At 36.9% G+C, this 17,052-nt stretch overlaps 1 protein-coding gene across 4 annotated transcripts in view; it reads left to right on the top strand.

Moving 5' to 3' along the window:
• Window positions 1-17,052, top strand: part of TTF1 (transcription termination factor 1) — a 54,758-nt gene that overhangs the window by 19,238 nt on the left and 18,468 nt on the right. For all 4 annotated transcript variants that reach the window (XR_013170068.1, XR_013170069.1, XR_013170070.1 and 1 more), the window contains exon 7: window positions 16,760-16,890. Coding sequence is in view for 1 of the 4 variants with exons in the window: in XM_077147324.1 (XP_077003439.1) it covers window positions 16,760-16,890 (131 nt within the window). In the remaining 3 variants the exon portion in view is untranslated. The remainder of the gene's footprint in view (window positions 1-16,759; window positions 16,891-17,052) is intronic.

The raw sequence follows: 17,052 nt of genomic DNA, 5'->3' as shown, positions 1-17,052 counted from the left end.
GGGTCATATCCCACATTGTCAAGGAGACTTTTACCCGTGAATGCCATATCCCATGTAGAAGGGAAAAGGTAATGATTTTCCTGGCGGAGTTGGGCTTAGAGAGACAGAGGCCATATCTGAGCAGTAAAAGAGATTGCCTAGAAGCAACTTTTAGGCATAATATAGGTAGTCTTATCTTCTTCACTACAGAAATAGGTTTCATAGGGGCAAGCCTCAAAATCAAGGGTTTGGGAGAGGTGGGGCAAGATGGTGGCTTAACAATGTGCATAATTTAGTTCTTCCTCCAGAACAGCTACTAAATAACCAGAAACAGTACAGAACAGCTCCTGGGGCCATGTCAGTGACTGGACACACAGTGTACCCCAGTCTGGACTAGCTGGACTGGCTGCGAGCCCCCCCCAGAACCGTGAGTTCTCCAAGCGGCGGAAGCTGGCACCCCTCCCCACAGGCTGCTTCCCAGAAGGAAAAGGAAAGAGACTGTACCAGCAGTAGGGGCTGAGTGCAACCAAAACAAATTGTGGAATTAATTAACAAATTCTGACTACTGAAAAATAGGCCCCCAGCTCAGGTGAACCTGGTCAAGGCAGAGGTCACTCATTTTAGTCCGGGCATCAAGGGGGCACGGCTGACAGTAAAAAGAAAAAGAAAAAAAAGAGAGGTTTTGTGGCAGTGTTTCTACAAAAGCTTGACTGCCTTTAGATACAGCCACAGGACTTCTCAGGCTGCAACTGCCCCAGGCATAGGCAGAAACAAGCTCATTTGAGGGCTTGTCTGGAGCTTTTACCTTACCCAGGGGAGGGGTGAAGCCCAACTCAGGTGGAATCCCTTCCTTAAGGAATTCAGACATGAGGACTTGGTAATTTGAAGCCATTAAAACCAGCCTACAACCTCTCCTCTGTCTCCACCATGCCCCCAGCAGGGAGAGTCTGCCAGAGTTAAAGGTACCACATCATCTTACGCTGGTCAGACCTGCAGGCAGTCAAGCGCTACATACCGGGCAGGATAAGAAAAACAGAGTCCAGAGACTTCACAGGAAAGTCAACCTGCTGGGTCTCACCCTCAGGGAAAACCGATGCAGGTGACTCTTTCTGATAGGAGGCCAGTTTAGTCTGGGAAAATCTGGCTGGGGTCTATAATACCTAAGTAGACTCTCCTAAAGGTGGAGGGGGAAGGGCACCATACAGGCCGGGCAAGAAGCAAGAAAACAAGAACTGAAAAATTCTCCTCTGTTAAACAAAACCTAAGCTGGTGGTCCAGAAAAAGCTGAACTGAATGTCAAAGAACAGATAGACAACAAATTCATCCACCAAGAAAACCCTAGGTAAAAGAAGTGAAAGGAATCTCCAGAATAAACTAGTTAAGGTAATTAAATGCCTAGATGCCAGCAAAAAATAACAAATCACACTAGGAAAATTGAAGATATGGCCCAGTCAACAGAACAAGCCAACAATTCAAGAGCTACAGGAGCTGAAACAATTCAGAATATACAAACAGACATGGAAAACCTCATCAAAAACCAAATCAATGAATTGAGAGAGGATATAAAGAAGGCAAGGAATGAACAAAAAGAAGAAATGGAAAGCCTGAAAAAACAAATCACAGAACTTATGGGAATGAAAGGCACAGTAGAAGACATGAAAAAACAATGGAAACCTACAATGGTAGATTTTGAGAGGCAGAAGATAGGATTAGTGAACTGAAGGACGGAACATCTGAAATCTGACAAGAAACAGAAAGTATATGGAAGAAAATGGAAACATATGAGCAGGGACTCAGGGAATTGAATGGCAATATGAGACGCATGAAAATACATGTTGTGGATGTCCCAGAAGGAGAAGAGAAGGGAAAAGGAAGAGAAAAAATAATGGAGGAAATTATGAATGAAGATTTCCCAACTCTTATGAAAGACTTAAAATTACAGATCCAAGAAGTGCAGCGTATCCGAAAGAGAATAGATCCAAATAGATGTACTCCAAGACACTTACTAATCAGAATGTCAGAGGTCAAACAGAAAGAGAGAATCTTGAAAGCAGCAAGAGAAAAACAATCTATCACATACAAGGGAAGCCCAGTAAGACTATGCATAGATTTCTCAGCAGAAACCATGGAGGCGAGAAGACAGTGGGATGATATATTTAAATTACTAAAAGAGAAAAACTGCCAACCAAGAATTCTATATACAGCAAAATTTTCCTTCAAAAATGAGGGGAAATTAAAACATTTTCAGACAAAAACTCACTGAGAGAATTTGTGACCAAGAGACCAGCTCTGCAAGAAATACTAAAGGGGGCACTAGAGGCAGATACGAAAAGACAGAAGAGAGAGATGTGGAGAAGAATGTAGAAAGGAAGACTATGAGTAAAGATAAAAAGAAGGAAAATTAGATATGACATATAAAATCCAAAAAGCAAAATGATAGAAGAATGTACTACCTGTACAATAATAACACTAAATGTTAATGGATTAAATTCCCCAATCAAAAGACATAGACTGGCAAAATGGATTAAAAAACAGGACCCATCTATATGCTGTCAACAGGAAACACATCTTAGACCCAAGGATAAACATAGGTTGAACGTGAAAGGTTGTGAAAAGATATTTCATGCAAATAAGAATCAGAAATGAGCAGGAGTAGCTATACTAATATTCAACAAATTAGACTTCAAATGTAAAACAGTTAAAAGAGACAAAGAAGGATACTTTGTATTAATAAAAGGAACAATTCAGCACAAAGACATAACAATCGTAAATATTTATGCACCAAACCAGAATGCTCCAAAATACAGGCGGGAAACTCTGAAATGAGAAATAGACACATTTATCATAATAGTTGGAGACTTCAGTTCCCCACTCTCATCAATGGACAGAACATCTAAACAGAGGATCAATAAAGAAACAGAGAATTTGAATAATGAAATAAATGAGCTAGGCTTAACAGATATTTATAGAACATTACACCCCCAAACAGCAGGATATACCTTTTTCTCAAGTGCTCATGGATCATTCTCAAAGATAGACCATATGCTGGGTCACAAAGCTAGTCTCAATAAATTTAAAAAGATTAAAATCATACACAACACTTTCTCAGATCATAAAGGAGTGAAGTTGGAAATCAATAATAGGCAGAGTGCCAGAAAATTCAGTGGGTCAAGGAAGAAATTACAAGAGAAATCAGAAAATATCTTGAGGCAAATGAAAATGAAAACACAACATATCAAAACTTATGAGATTCAGCAAAGGCAGTGCTAAGAGGGAAATTTATTGCCCTAAATGCCTATATCAAAAAAGAAGAAAGGGCAAAAATACAGGAATTAACTGTCCGCTTGGAAGAACTGGAGAAAGAACAGCAAACTAACCCCAAAGCAAGCAAAAGGAAAGAAATAACAAAGATTAGAGCAGAAATAAATGAAATTGAGAACATGAAAACAATTGAGAAAATCAATAAAACCAGAAGCTGGTTCTATGAGAAAATCAATAAGATTGATGGACCCTTAGCAAGATTGACAAAAAGAAGAGAGAGGATGCAAATAAATAAGATCAGAAATTGAAGAGGAGACATAACCACTGACCCCACAGAAATAAAGGAAGTAATGACAGGATACTATGAACAACTTTATGCTAATAAATACAACAATGTAGATGAAATGGACAAGTTCCTAGAAAGGCATGAACAACCAACTTTGACTCAAGAAGAAATAGATGACCTCAACAAACCAATCACAAGTAAAGAAATTGAATCAGTCATTCAGAAGCTCCCTAAAAAGAAAAGTTCAGGACCAGATGGTTTCACATGTGAATTCTACCAAACATTCAGAAAGAATTAGTACCAATCCTGCTGAAACTCTTCAAAAAAAATTGAAGAGGAGGGAACTACCTAACTCATTCTACAAAGCCAACATCACCCTCATACCAAAGCCAGAGAAGGATATTACAAAAATAGAAAACTACAGACCAATCTCTGTATTGAATATAGATGCAAAAATCGTCAACAAAATTCTAACAAATCGAATCCAGCAACACATTAAAAGAATTGTACATCATGACCAGGTGGGATTCATCCCAGAGGTGCAGGAATGATTCAACATAAAATCAATTAATATAATATATCAACAAATCAAAGCAGAAAACCACATGATTATCTCAGTTGATGCAGAAAAGGCATTTGACAAAATTCAACATCCTTTCCTGTTGAAAACACTTCAAAGGATAGGAATAGAAGGGAACTTCCTTAAATAAGATAAGGGGGATATATGAAAGACCCACAGCTAATATCATCCTCAATGGGGAAAACCTGAAAACTTTCCCCCTAAGATCAGGAACAAAACAAGGATGTCCACTATCACTTCAGCATTGTGTTGGAAGTTCTCACCAGAGCAATTAGACAAGAAAAAGAAATACAAGGCATCAAAATTGGAAAGGTAGAAGTAAAAGTCGTGCTGTTTGCAGATGATATGATACTATATGTCAAAAACCCCGAAAAATCCACAGCAAAACTACTAGAGCTAATAAATGAGTACAGCAAAGTGGCAGGTTACAAGATCAATACTCAAAAATCTGTAGTGTTTCTATACACTAGTAATGAACAATCTGAGGGGGAAATCAAGAAACAAATTCCATTTACAATTGCAACCAAAAGAATAAAGTGTTTAGGAATAAATTTAACTAAAAAGACAAAAGACCTATACAAAGAAAACTGCAAGAAATTGTTAAAGAAATCACAGAAGACCTAAATAGATGAAAGGGCATACCGTGTTCATGGATTAGAAGACTAAATATAGTTAAGATGTCAGTTCTACCTAAATGGATTTACAGATTCAATGCAATACCAATTAAAATCCCAGGAATTTACTTTTTAGAAATAGAAAAACCAATAACCAAATTTATCTGGAAGGGCAGGGTGCCCCAAATAGCTAAAAGTATCCTGAGAAAAAAAAAAATTAACTCGGAGGTCTCATGCTACCTGACTTTAAGGTATATTATAAAGCTACAGTGATCAAAACAGTATGGTCCTGGCATAAAGATAGATATGTTGACCAGTGGAATAGAACAGAGTGTTCAGATATACACCCTCTCATCTATGGACAATTGATCTTTGATAAGGCAGTCAAGCCAACTCACCTGGAACAGAACAGTCTCTTCAATAAATGGTGCCTAGAGAACTGGATATCCATATGCAAAAGAATGAAAGAGGACCCATATCTCACACCCTATACAAAAGTTAACTCAAAATGGATCAAAGACCTAAACATTAGGTCTAAGACCATAAAACTGTTAGAAGAAAATGTAGGGAAATATCTTATAAATCTTATACTTGGAGGTGGTTTTCTAGACCTTACACCCAAAGCATGAGCACTGAAGAAAGAAATGGGAACCCCTCAAAATTAAACACTTTTGCGCATCAAAGAACTTCAAGAAAGTAAAAAGACAGCCTACACAATGGGAGACAATATTCGGAAACGACAGATCAGATAAAGGTCTAGTATCCAGAATTTATAAAGAGATTGTTCAACTCAACAACAAAAAGACAGCCAATCCAATTACAAAATGGGAAAAAGACTTGAACAGACACCTCTCAGAAGAGGAAATACAAATGGCCAAAAGGCACATGAAGAGATGCTCAACATCCCTGGCCATTAGAGAAACGCAAATCAAAACCACAATGAGATATCATCTCACACCCACCAGGATGGCCATTATCAATAAACCAGAAAATGACAAGTGCTGGAGAGGATGTGGAGAAAGAGGCACACTTATCCACTGTTGGTGGGAATGTCAAATGGTGCAACCGCTGTGGAAGGCAGTTTGGCAGTTCCTCAAAAAGCTGAATATAGAATTGCCATATGACCTGGCAATACCATTGCTAGGTATCTACTCAAAGGACATAAGGGCAAGGACCCAAACGGACATTTGCACACCAATGCTTATAGCAACATTATTTATAATTGCAAAGAGATGGAAACAGCCAAAATGTCCATCAATGGATGAGTGGCTAAACAAACTGTGGTATATACATGTGATGGAATATTATGCAGCTGTAAGACAGAATAAAGTTATGAAGTATGTAACAACATGAATGGACCTTGAGGTCATTATGCTGAGTGAGATTAGCCAAAAACAAAAGGATAAATACTGTATGATCTCACTGATATGAACTGACATCAGTGAATAAACTTGGAATATTTCATTGTAATAGGGACCATCAGGAGATAGAAATAGGGTAAGATATTGGGTAATTGGAACTGAAGGGATACAGATTGTGCAACAGGATTGAATATTAAAACTCAGAAATGGACAGCACAATACTACCTAACTGTAGTACAACTATGTTAAAACAATGAAGCTGAATGTGAGAATGATGGAGAAGGGCTGGGGGCATAAATGAAGTCAGAAAGAAAGATAGACGATAAATATTGAGATGGTATAATCTAGGAATGCCTAGAGTGTATAATGATAGTGACTAAATGTACAAATTAAAAAAATGTTTTTGCATGAAGAAGAACAAAGGAATGTCTTTACTGCAGGGTGCTGAAAATAGATGGTAATTAATATTTTAAAATTTCAACTTATGTGTGAGACTAAAGCAAAAAATGTTTCTTTGGTACAAAATTTATATTTTGACTAGTGCATTTCCTAATATAACTTATGTAGATAGCTTGATTGAACACTCTAAGTACTTGGAACTTTGGGTAGGACATGAGATTTTGTTGGTTTGTCTAGAGTGATGCCCCAATGAATCCCAGAGTGATTTGATCAGTAAGTGGAAAAGTATTTGCAAAGTCCCCTTCAACGAATGGTTAGTATGGTGAAAAATCAACTTCCCCTAGTTGAATTCTTGATATTCTCACAAGCAGTGTGGACAACCAAAGCTACAGGCTGAGCCCCCAGTCTTGGGGTTTGTTCACATGAAACTTAACCCCACAAAGGATAGGTCAAGCCTACTTAAAATTAGGCCTAAGAGTCACCCCCAAGGGAGCCTCTTTTGTTGCTCAGATGTGGCCTCTCTCTCTAGCCAACACAACAAGGAAACTCACCACCCTCTCCCTGTCCACGTGGGACATGACTCCCAGGGGTGTGGACCTTCCTGGCAACATGGGACAGAAATCCTAGAATGAGCTTAGACTCAGCATCAAGAGATTGAGAAAACCTTCTCTACCAAAAGGGGGAAGAGTGAAATGAGACAAAGTGTCAATGGCTGAGAGACTCCAAACAGAGTCGGGAGTTTATCCTGGAGGTTATTCTTACGAATTAAGTAGATATCTATCACCTTGTTATTCAAGATGTAATGGAGAGGCTGGAGGGAACTGCCTAAAAATGTAGAGCTCTGTTCCAGTAGCCATGTTTCTTGATGATGCATGAATAATGATACAGCTCTCACAATGTGGCTATGTGATTATGGAAACCTTGTGTCTGATGCTCCTTTTATCTACCTTGTCAACAGATAAATAGAACATATGGAATAAAAAGAAATAATAGGGAGAACAAAAGTTAAAATAAACTTAGTTTGAAATTCTGGTGATCAATGAAAGGGAGGGGTAAGGGGTATGGTATGTATAAATTTTTTTTCTGTTTTGTTTTTTTTCTTTTTCTGAAAAAAATGTTCCAAGAAATGATTATGTTGATGAATATGCAACTATGTGATGATATTGTGAATTACTGATTATATATGCAGAACGGAATGGTCAAAATAGGAATGTTTGCATTTTCTTTGTGTTTTTTGTTATTTAAAAAAATAACATAAAAAGATTTTTTTTTTAAATCAAGGATTTGGTGTATTTTCTTGGGAATCCCTAATGTTTGAGACCACCAGGGGTTTCCCAGATGGGGAAGTTGTAATAGTTCCATATTTTTTCTCCAGTACCTCGGGGGACTCTACCTATACTTTTTATCAGCCCACCATAGTTTGGGATGTGTTCTGGTATTACATTATGCAGAATTATAAGGCCTCTTTCCGGTTCTGGGCTTCATGTGTTTGGATTGTTTAAATGCGCTGTTTAGACAAGTTGATTTAGATAGTGTGTTACAGAAACTTTAGGTTCTAGACTCGATTAACCACTCTGCCTTTGGTCTCATACAGTAGATGAAGCTCTAGAGTACATACACTATCATCCTTTGCCCTGTATTCTGGTTTACTTTAGTCCCAACCTGATCTGCTTTGTTTTTAACTCTAATTAAAACCTGATCTCTTTTTCAGTTACTTTAACAGTTGTTGTATATAGCAGTGCTTACTTTCACAGCTACATAACCCCAGCTCAGAGTCTTAGATGTCACCTGGAACCTAAAGTTCCAGGGAAAATACCAGCTTATACGCGTATAGCACAGCATCTCAGGATCTAGAAACACTTAACTCTAGACTAAGTGAGTCTGCTATAAGAATTTACAGTCTAGGCTCCAGTTGTCTAGAAATATTTTCTAAAAGAGACCATACCATATTTGTTCTTTTGTTTATGGGTTGTTTTGCACAACACAGTGTCCCCACAGTTTATTCACTCTGTTGCATCCCTCACAACTTTGTTCCTTTTGTAGCCACACAATATTCCATCCTATGTGTACATCTCAATTTACCTTTCTGCCTCTAAGTCATTGTTCCCTTCAGCCCCTTTCAGTTATTGGGCATCATGGATAATGTCCACAATAAATAGTCTGTGTTTTACAGTATCTTCACTTCACTGTACGATCATCAGCCCTCTCAATTTTAGATACTTTTCATTGGTCCAAAGAGACATAAACACAGCCTCACCAAACATCAAATCCAAACCTCCCCCTATCTTTTGTCTCTCTCCCAATTATTTACCCTTGGTAATAATTGGTACCAAGGTACTGTGGTACTGTTGATGTCTTCCTGTTAATTACAAACCATATCATGCAATATTACTTTTCCCCCACACCCCTCTGTTATTGACTATTTTGTACCAGATCAAACGTTTGAGGTAGTTCATGTAAGCATTTATTTATAATATTGTAGAGTTAATCGATAGGATGCATAGTTCTGTACAACCCCTTTCAATCATATTCACCTTCAGTATGGCAATGTTTCTTATAACTCCTAATGAACTATTATCGCTTCTATCAATTCTCTTATATTTAAGTTCAACCTCACTAGGTAACCATTCATCCATCTCTAGCTTCTGTATGCTTCCAGGTCCTCTCTATTCTACATTATAAGCCTCCGAGTTTGCCTTTGCCAGAGTTATAACAGAGAAATTACATCTTTCCTTTTGTTTCTGGCTTATTTCACTCAGTATTATGTCCTCAGGGTTCATCCATGTTGACATATGCTTCAGGACCTCATTTCTTACTGGTGCATAATGTGCCATCATATACAACATTTTGTTTATCCACTTGACTGTCAATGAGCACTTGGATTATTATCATCTTTTGGCAATTGTGAAGAGTGCCACTATGAAGATCAGTGTGCACATGTCTATCACTGTTTTTAGCTTTTGTGAGTATATACTGAGTAATGGTACTATCAGGTCATAGGACAACTCGATATTTAGTTTTCTGAGGAACTGTAAAACTGTCTTCCACAGCAGCTCTCCACCAAAAGTGAATAAGTGTTCCAGTTTCTCCACATCCTCTCCATCATTTATAGTTTTCTGTTTGTTTAACAGAAACCATTCTTATAGGTGTAAGGTGATATTTCATTGCAGTCTTGATTTGCATTTCCTTTATAACTAATATAGATGAGCATCTCTTCATGTAGTTTTCAGCCATTTGTATTTGCTCTTTAGAAAAATATCTGTTCAGATCCTTTGCCCTTTTGTAGGGGTTGGGTTGTTATTTTGTTGTTCAATTCTGTAATTTCTTTATGTTCACAGGATATCAAACCTTTATGTAATATTTGGTTTCGAAATATTTTCTCCCATTTGGTTGGCTGCCTCTTCACCTTTTTTGACAAAATCCTTTGAGACATAGAAGCTTTTGATTTTAAGAAGTTCTCATTTATCTATTTTTCTTTTGTTGCTTGTGCTTTGGATGTAAAGTTTTAAGAATCTACTTCCTATTACTAGGTCTTGAAGATGTTTCCCTACATTTTCTTCTAGGAGTTTTATGTATTGGCTCATATATTTAGGTCTGGTTCATTTTGGTATAGTGTATAAGAGGGGTCCTCTTACATTCTTTTGGCTATTGATATCCAGTTCTCCCAGGCTTATTTATTTAAAACACTGTTCTGTCCCATTTGAGTGGATTGAGGGGCCTTGTTGAAGATTCATTGACCATAGATTTGGTGGTCTATCTCTGCATTCTCTGTTCTCTATTCCATTAGTCAGTAGTTCTAGCTTTGTGCCAGTACCATGCTGTTTTGACCTCAGTAGCTTTATAATAACCTTTAAAATCAGGAAGTGTTAGTCCTCCCACCTCACTCTTCTTTTTTAGGCTTATTTAACTATTTGACATCTCTTTCCCTTCCAAATAAATTTGGTAAATAGCTTTTCCATGTCTTCAAAGAAGTTTTTGGAATTTTGATTGGTAATTGCATTGAATCTCTAGATCAGTTTGGGTAGAATTGACATCTTAACAACAGTCAACCTTCCTATCCATGAGCACAGGATATCTTTCCACTTATTTAGACCTTCTTTGATTTATTTTAGCAATGTTTGTAATTTTCTGTGTACAGTCCCTTAACATTCCTAGCTAAGCATATTCCTAGATACTTGATTCTTTTAGATGCTATTTTGAGTGGATTTTTTTCCTTAATTGTCTCCTCAGGACATTATTTGTATATAGTAACATGATTTTTGTACATTAATCTTGTATTCTGCCACTTTGTTGAATTTGTTTTTTAGCTTAGGTAGCTTTGTTGTAGATTTCTCAGGGTTTTCCAAGTATAGGATCATGTCATCTGCAAATAATGAAAGTTTTATTTCTTTCTTTCCTATTTGGATACTTTTTATTCCTTTCTCCTTCCTGATCGTTCTAGCTAGGACTTTTAGAACAATGTTGAATAATAGTGGCGACAATAGGCGTCTTTGTCTCATTTATGATCTTAGAGGGAATGCTTTTAATCTTTTACTCTTAAGTATGAGGCTGACTATGGGTTTTTCATATATATCTTTTATGATACTAAGGAAATTTCCATCAATTCCTATCTTTTGAAGTGTTTTTATAAGAAAAGAATGCTGAATTTTGTCAAATGCTTTTTCAGCATCAATTGATATGATCATATGGTTTTCCCCTTTTGATTTGTTAATTATACATTGATTGATTTTCTTGAATTGAACCACCCTGCATTCCTGATATAAACCCCACTTGGTTATGATATGTAATTCTTTTAATGTATCGTTGGATTCGACTTGCCAGTACTTTGCTGAGAATTTTTGTGTCTGTGTTCATTAAGGAGATGGTCTGTAGTTTTCCTTTCTTGGAGCATCTTTATCCAGTTTTGGTATTAGAGTGATATTGCCATCATAGAATTAGTTAGGTAGCACTCCTTTTTCCTCAGCTTTTTTGGAGAGTTTGAGCAGGATAGGTGTTAGTTCTTTTTGGAATGTTTGATAAAATTCCCCTGTGAAACCATTGGGCTTGGACATTTCTTTGGAGGAAAATTATTTATGACTAATTGAATCTCTTTACTTGTAATCGGTTAGTTGAGATCTGTTTCTTCTTGAGCCAACAACTTCTTAGTTGTTCCTGTGTTTCTAGGAGTTTGTCCATTTCATCTAAGTAGTCTAGTTTGTTGGCGTATACTTATTCATAGTATTCCTCATGATTTTTTTCAGTTTCTTCAGATTCCATGGTGACAACCCCCGTCTCATTTCTGATTTTGTTTATTTGCTTCCTGTCTTTTTCTTTGAAAGCCTAGCAAGGGATCCATCAATTTTATTGATTTTCTCAAAGAACCACCTTTTGGTTTTGTTGATTCTTTTCTGTTGTTTTTATTCTCCAGTTCTTTTATTTCTGCTTTAATCTTTCTTATTTCTCTTCTTCCATTAGATTTGGGGTTAGTTTGCTGTTTTTTCTTTAGTTCCTCCAGGTAAGAAGTAAGTCCTTGATTTTGGGTCTTTCTTCTTTTTTAATATAGGCATTTAGGGCAATAAATTTCCCTCTCAACACTGCCTTTGCTACATCCCATTAGTTCTGATATGTTATAGTCTCATTGTCATTTGTCTCCAGATATTTATATTTGTAGTGTTAATTGGTGGGACATATGAGTCTATACAACCCCTTTCAATCATATTCACTTTCAATATGATAATGTTACTTATAGACCCACTAGTGAACCGCCTTCACTTTTGTCTATTCCCTTGGAATTAAGTTCAACCTCATTAGCGAACTATTCACGCATCTCAAGCTTCTGTGTATCTCAAGGTCCCTTATATTCTGTATTATAAGCCTCTGATTTTATCTTTACCATGGTCACAAAAGTGGAATCATACAGTATCTGTCCTTTTGTGTCTGGCATTATGTCCTCAAGGCTTATCCATCTTGTCATATGGTTCAGGACATCATTTCGTCTTACTGCTGCATAATATTCCATCATATGTATATGCCACATTTTGTTAATATACTAATCTGTTGATGGGCACTTGGACTGTTTCCAATTTTTAGTGATTGTGAATACTGCTGCTATAAACATTGGTGTGCAAATGCCTATTTGTATCACTTCTTTCAGCTCTTCTGTGTATATACCGAGTAGTGGTGTTGCTGACTCATAGGGCAACTCATATTTAGCTTTCTGAGGAACCGCCAGACTGTCTTCCATAGTGCCTGTACCATTATACATTGCCACCAGCGGTGCATAAGTATCCCAGTTTTTCCACATCCTCTCCAAAATTTATAGTTACCTGTTTGTTAAAAGCAGCCATTCTTATAGGTGTAAGGTATCACATTGTAGTCTTGATCTGCATTTCCCTCAAAGCTAATGAGAATGAGCATCTCTTCATGTGCTTTTGAGCCATCTGTATTTGATCTTCAGAAAAATGTCTATTCATATCTTTAGCCCACTTTATAATTGGGTTGCTTGTTCTTTTGTTGTTGAGTTATATGATTTCTTTATGTATACATGATATCACACCTTTATCCAGTATATGATATCCAAATATTTTCTCCCATTGAGTTGGCTGCCTCTTCATCTTTTTGACAAAATCTTTTGAGGCACAAAAGCATTTGATTTTGAGGAGTTCCCATTTATCTGTTTTTTTTCTTTTGTTGCCTGTGCTTTGGGTGTAAAGTTTAGGAAGCTACCTTCTAATACTGGGTCTTGAAGATGTTTCTCTACATTTTCTTCTAGGAATTTTATGGTACTGGTTCTTAGGTGTAGGTGTTTGATCCAGTTTAAGTTAATTTTTGCATAGGGTGTAAGGTAAGGGTCCTCTTTCATTCTTTTGGTTTTTGATATCCAGTTCTCCCATGCCCATTTATTGAAAAGACTATTTTGTCCCAGTTCAGTGGATTTGGGGGGCTTGTCAAAGATCAGTTTACTATAGTATAGATTTGGTGGTCTGTTTCTGTACTCTTGATTCAATTCCATTGGTCAATACTGCTATCTTTGTGCCAGTACCATGCTGTTTTGACCATTATGGCTTTATAATAAGTTTTAAAATTGGGGAGTATTAATCCTCCCACTTCATTCTTCCTTTTTAGGATACCTTAGGTATTTGGAGTCTCTTTCCCTTCCAGATGAATTTAGTAGCTAGCTTTTCCAAGTCTTCAAAGTAGATTGATGGAATTTTGATTGGTACTGTGTTGAATCTGTAGATCAATTTTGGTAGAGTTGACATCTTAACTACATTTAACCTTCCTATCCATGAATAGGGAATGTCTTTCCATCTATTTAGATCTCCTTTGATTTCTTTTAGCATTGTTGTGTAGTTTTCTGACTCCTCAGTTAGATCGTTGCTTATGTATAGAAACATGACTGATTTTGTACATTAATTTTATAACCTGCCACCTTATTGAATTTGTTTATTAGTTCAGGTAACTTTGTTGTAGATTTGTCAGGATTTTCCAAGTATAGTATCATGTCATCTGCAAATAATGAAAGTTTTACTTTTTCCTTTCCAATTTGGATGCCTTTTATTTCTTTTTTTCTGCCTGATTGCTCTTGCTAGAACTTCTAGTACAATGTTGAATAATAATGGTGACACAGGGCATCCTTGTCTCATTCCTGATCTTAGGGGGAAAACTTTCAGCCTCTTACTGTTGACATATGGGTTTTTCATATATGCCTTTTATCATATTGAGGAAGTTACCTTTGATTTCTACCGTTTGAAGTGTTTTTATCAGAAAAGGAGGTGAAATTTTGTCTAATGCTTTTTCAGCATCAATCAAAATGACCATATAATTTTTCCCTTTCAATTTGTTAATGTGCTGTATTACATTAACTGATTTTCTTGTGTTAAATAATCCATGCATTTCTGATATAAACCCCACTTGGTCATGGTGCATAATTCTTTTAATATGCTGTTGGATTCGATTTGCTAATATTTTGTGGAGAATTTTTACATCTATGTTCATACAGAAGATAGGTCTGTAGTTTTCCTTTCTTGTAGCATCTTTACCCAGTTTGGGTATTAAAGTGATGTTAGCTTCATAAAATGAGTTAGATAGTGTTCCTTTTTCCTCCAATTTTTGGACAAGTTTGAGCAGTATTGGTGTTAGTTCTTTTTGGAATGTTTGATAAAATTCCCCTGTGAAGCCATCTGGCCCTGGAGTTTTCTTTGTAGGAAGATTTTTGATGACCAGTTGAATCTCTTTACTTGTGATTGGTTTGTTGAGATCTCCTATTTCTTCTTGAGTCAGTGTAGCTTGTTTGTGTGTTTCCAGGAATTTGTCCATTTCATCTAAATTGTCTAGTTTTAGGATATAGTTGTTCATAGTATCCTTTTATGATTTTTTTTATTTCTTCAGGGTCTGTGGTAATGACCCCTCTCTCACTTCTGATTTTATTTTTATCCTCTCTGTTTTTTTCTTTGTCAGCCTTTCTAGTAGCCCATCGATTTTACTGATTTTCTCAAAGAACCAAATTTTAGTTTTATTGATTCTTTCTGTTGTTCTTTTGTTCTCCTGTTCCTTTAACTCTGCTTTAATCTTTGTTATTTCTCTTCTTCTATTTACTTGGGGTTAGTTTGCTGTTCTTTCTCAGGTTCCTCCAGGTGAGCTGTTAAGTCGTTGATTTTTGCTCTTTCGTGTTTTTTAATATAGGCATTTAGGGCAATAAATTTTCCTCTCAGCACAATCTTTGCCACATCCTATAAGTTCTGATATGTTGTATTCATGTTTTCATTTGTGTCCAGATAGCTACTGATTTCTCTAGCAATTTCTTCTTTGACCCACTCATTGTTGAAGAGTGTGTTATTTAATCTCCATATATTTGTGTAAATTCTCATTCTTTGGTGGTTATTGATTCCCAACTTCATTCCATTGTAATCAGAAAAAGTGTTTTTAATAATTTCAGTGTTTAATAATTTATAAAGACTTGTTTTGTGCTTCAGTGTACAATCTATCCTGGAGAATGCTCTATGAGAAGGATATGTACGTCCTTATGTTTTGGGGTGTAACGACCTATGTATGTCTGTTAAACAATTCGATAAATGAATGAGACTTAAGTTCTCTATTTCCTTGTTAATCCTCTCTCTGTTGTTCTACCTCTAGAGAATGTTATGTTGAAGTCTCCTACTATTATTGTTGAAACATCTATTGCTGCCTTCATTTTTGCCAGCGTCTGTCTCATGTTATTTTGGAGCTCCTTAATTTGGAGTATAGACACTTATGATTGTGGTTGCTTCTTGGTTAATTGTCCCTTATACTAATATATAATGTCCTTCTTTGTCTCTTGTAACAGTTTTGCATTTAAAGTTTCTTTTGTCTGATATTAGTATAGCTCTAACCCCCTCCCCTAGAGCCCTTTGAGGCAGTTTGAGTTCTGTCTTAGATCTCTACAAACTTGGGGCCCAGTGCCTGGATATATGTGGGCTTCTAATACATTCCTGTGAGTGGCTCTAAAGTCTGTGACCATAGTGGGAGGGAGGGATCCCGGCCTCTCTGTCTCTGAGGGACTTCCAAGCTCCGAGGAACCAAGTGAGGGAGGAGAGTGAGACTGGCATTACAGGAGAGCAATTTCCTCCTTGGTGTTTTTCTTTTTCTTCATGTCAACAAGTCCTTCTCTGGTATCTACCATCTTCCAAAGTTTTAACCAAGTGGGGTTTGTCCTTTTATTCACTGAGTCTCTGGGGTAGTTTTTTCAGAGGATGTTTTACATTGCATGTTGATAACGTCCCAGAGGGGTCTTCTTAAACTCAGGTAGATGGGAAAGACCTCCCTGAAGATATGCTATTTGAGTTGCATTCTGAATTATCTAGGCAGGGTGGAAGGAGAGCTATTTCCTCTGCAGGTACAGAGGCTCTGAGGTGAGAAAGGGCTGACCTTTCTCACCTGAATTGAGAAAGGTCAATTGTAGAGAGCACAGTGTTTTATAGGCACTTGAAGAATTTTGTGTTTTATTGTACTTGTAATGTGAAGGCTTAAGGGGTTTAGATAGGGAAGTAACATGATCCAGTTAGTTTCTTCCAGCTGTTGTATAATTGAGCCAGGTCTCTGGACTGGGATTGCAATGATTAATTTATGGGGTTAATACAGTTGAGATGCAGAGACATGAAACAAAGAGAGTTCTAGTTATTGGTAGGACAGGAGCTGGAACTGGGTTTCCTCACAGCCCTCCCCATTCAATTTTTTCCATGACTATGGCATACTGCAATGAAAATTCAGTTTTTAATCTTGTAATTAATTAAAAATGTAATATGTTTTCCCTGTCTCTTAGGTATAGTAAAGGAGATATGGAGAAGTTAAAGATATACCATTCTCTCCATGGAAATGACTGGAAAAAGATTGGTGAGATGGTGGCCCGAAGTAGCCTCTCTGTTGCCCTGAAATTCTCCCAGATCAGCAGTCGTAAGTGGCAGTTTGTGTTGTCCACTTAGATGAAAAAATAAGCCCCAGTAGAGGCTTAGTTCAGCCCCTTAGCTGATTCAGTGCCCAGAAGTCATTTCAGACTTGCCTTCAGAAAGAGTTACTGTTCTTTTGAACAGTCTCATAATAATTCATTTTGTTTCC

This window comes from Tamandua tetradactyla, chromosome 2 (genome assembly GCF_023851605.1).
Source record: "Tamandua tetradactyla isolate mTamTet1 chromosome 2, mTamTet1.pri, whole genome shotgun sequence".
NCBI classification, from domain to species: domain Eukaryota; kingdom Metazoa; phylum Chordata; class Mammalia; order Pilosa; family Myrmecophagidae; genus Tamandua; species Tamandua tetradactyla.
Note: the sequence above shows the minus strand (reverse complement) of the source record. Positions and strands in the feature narration are given on the sequence as shown.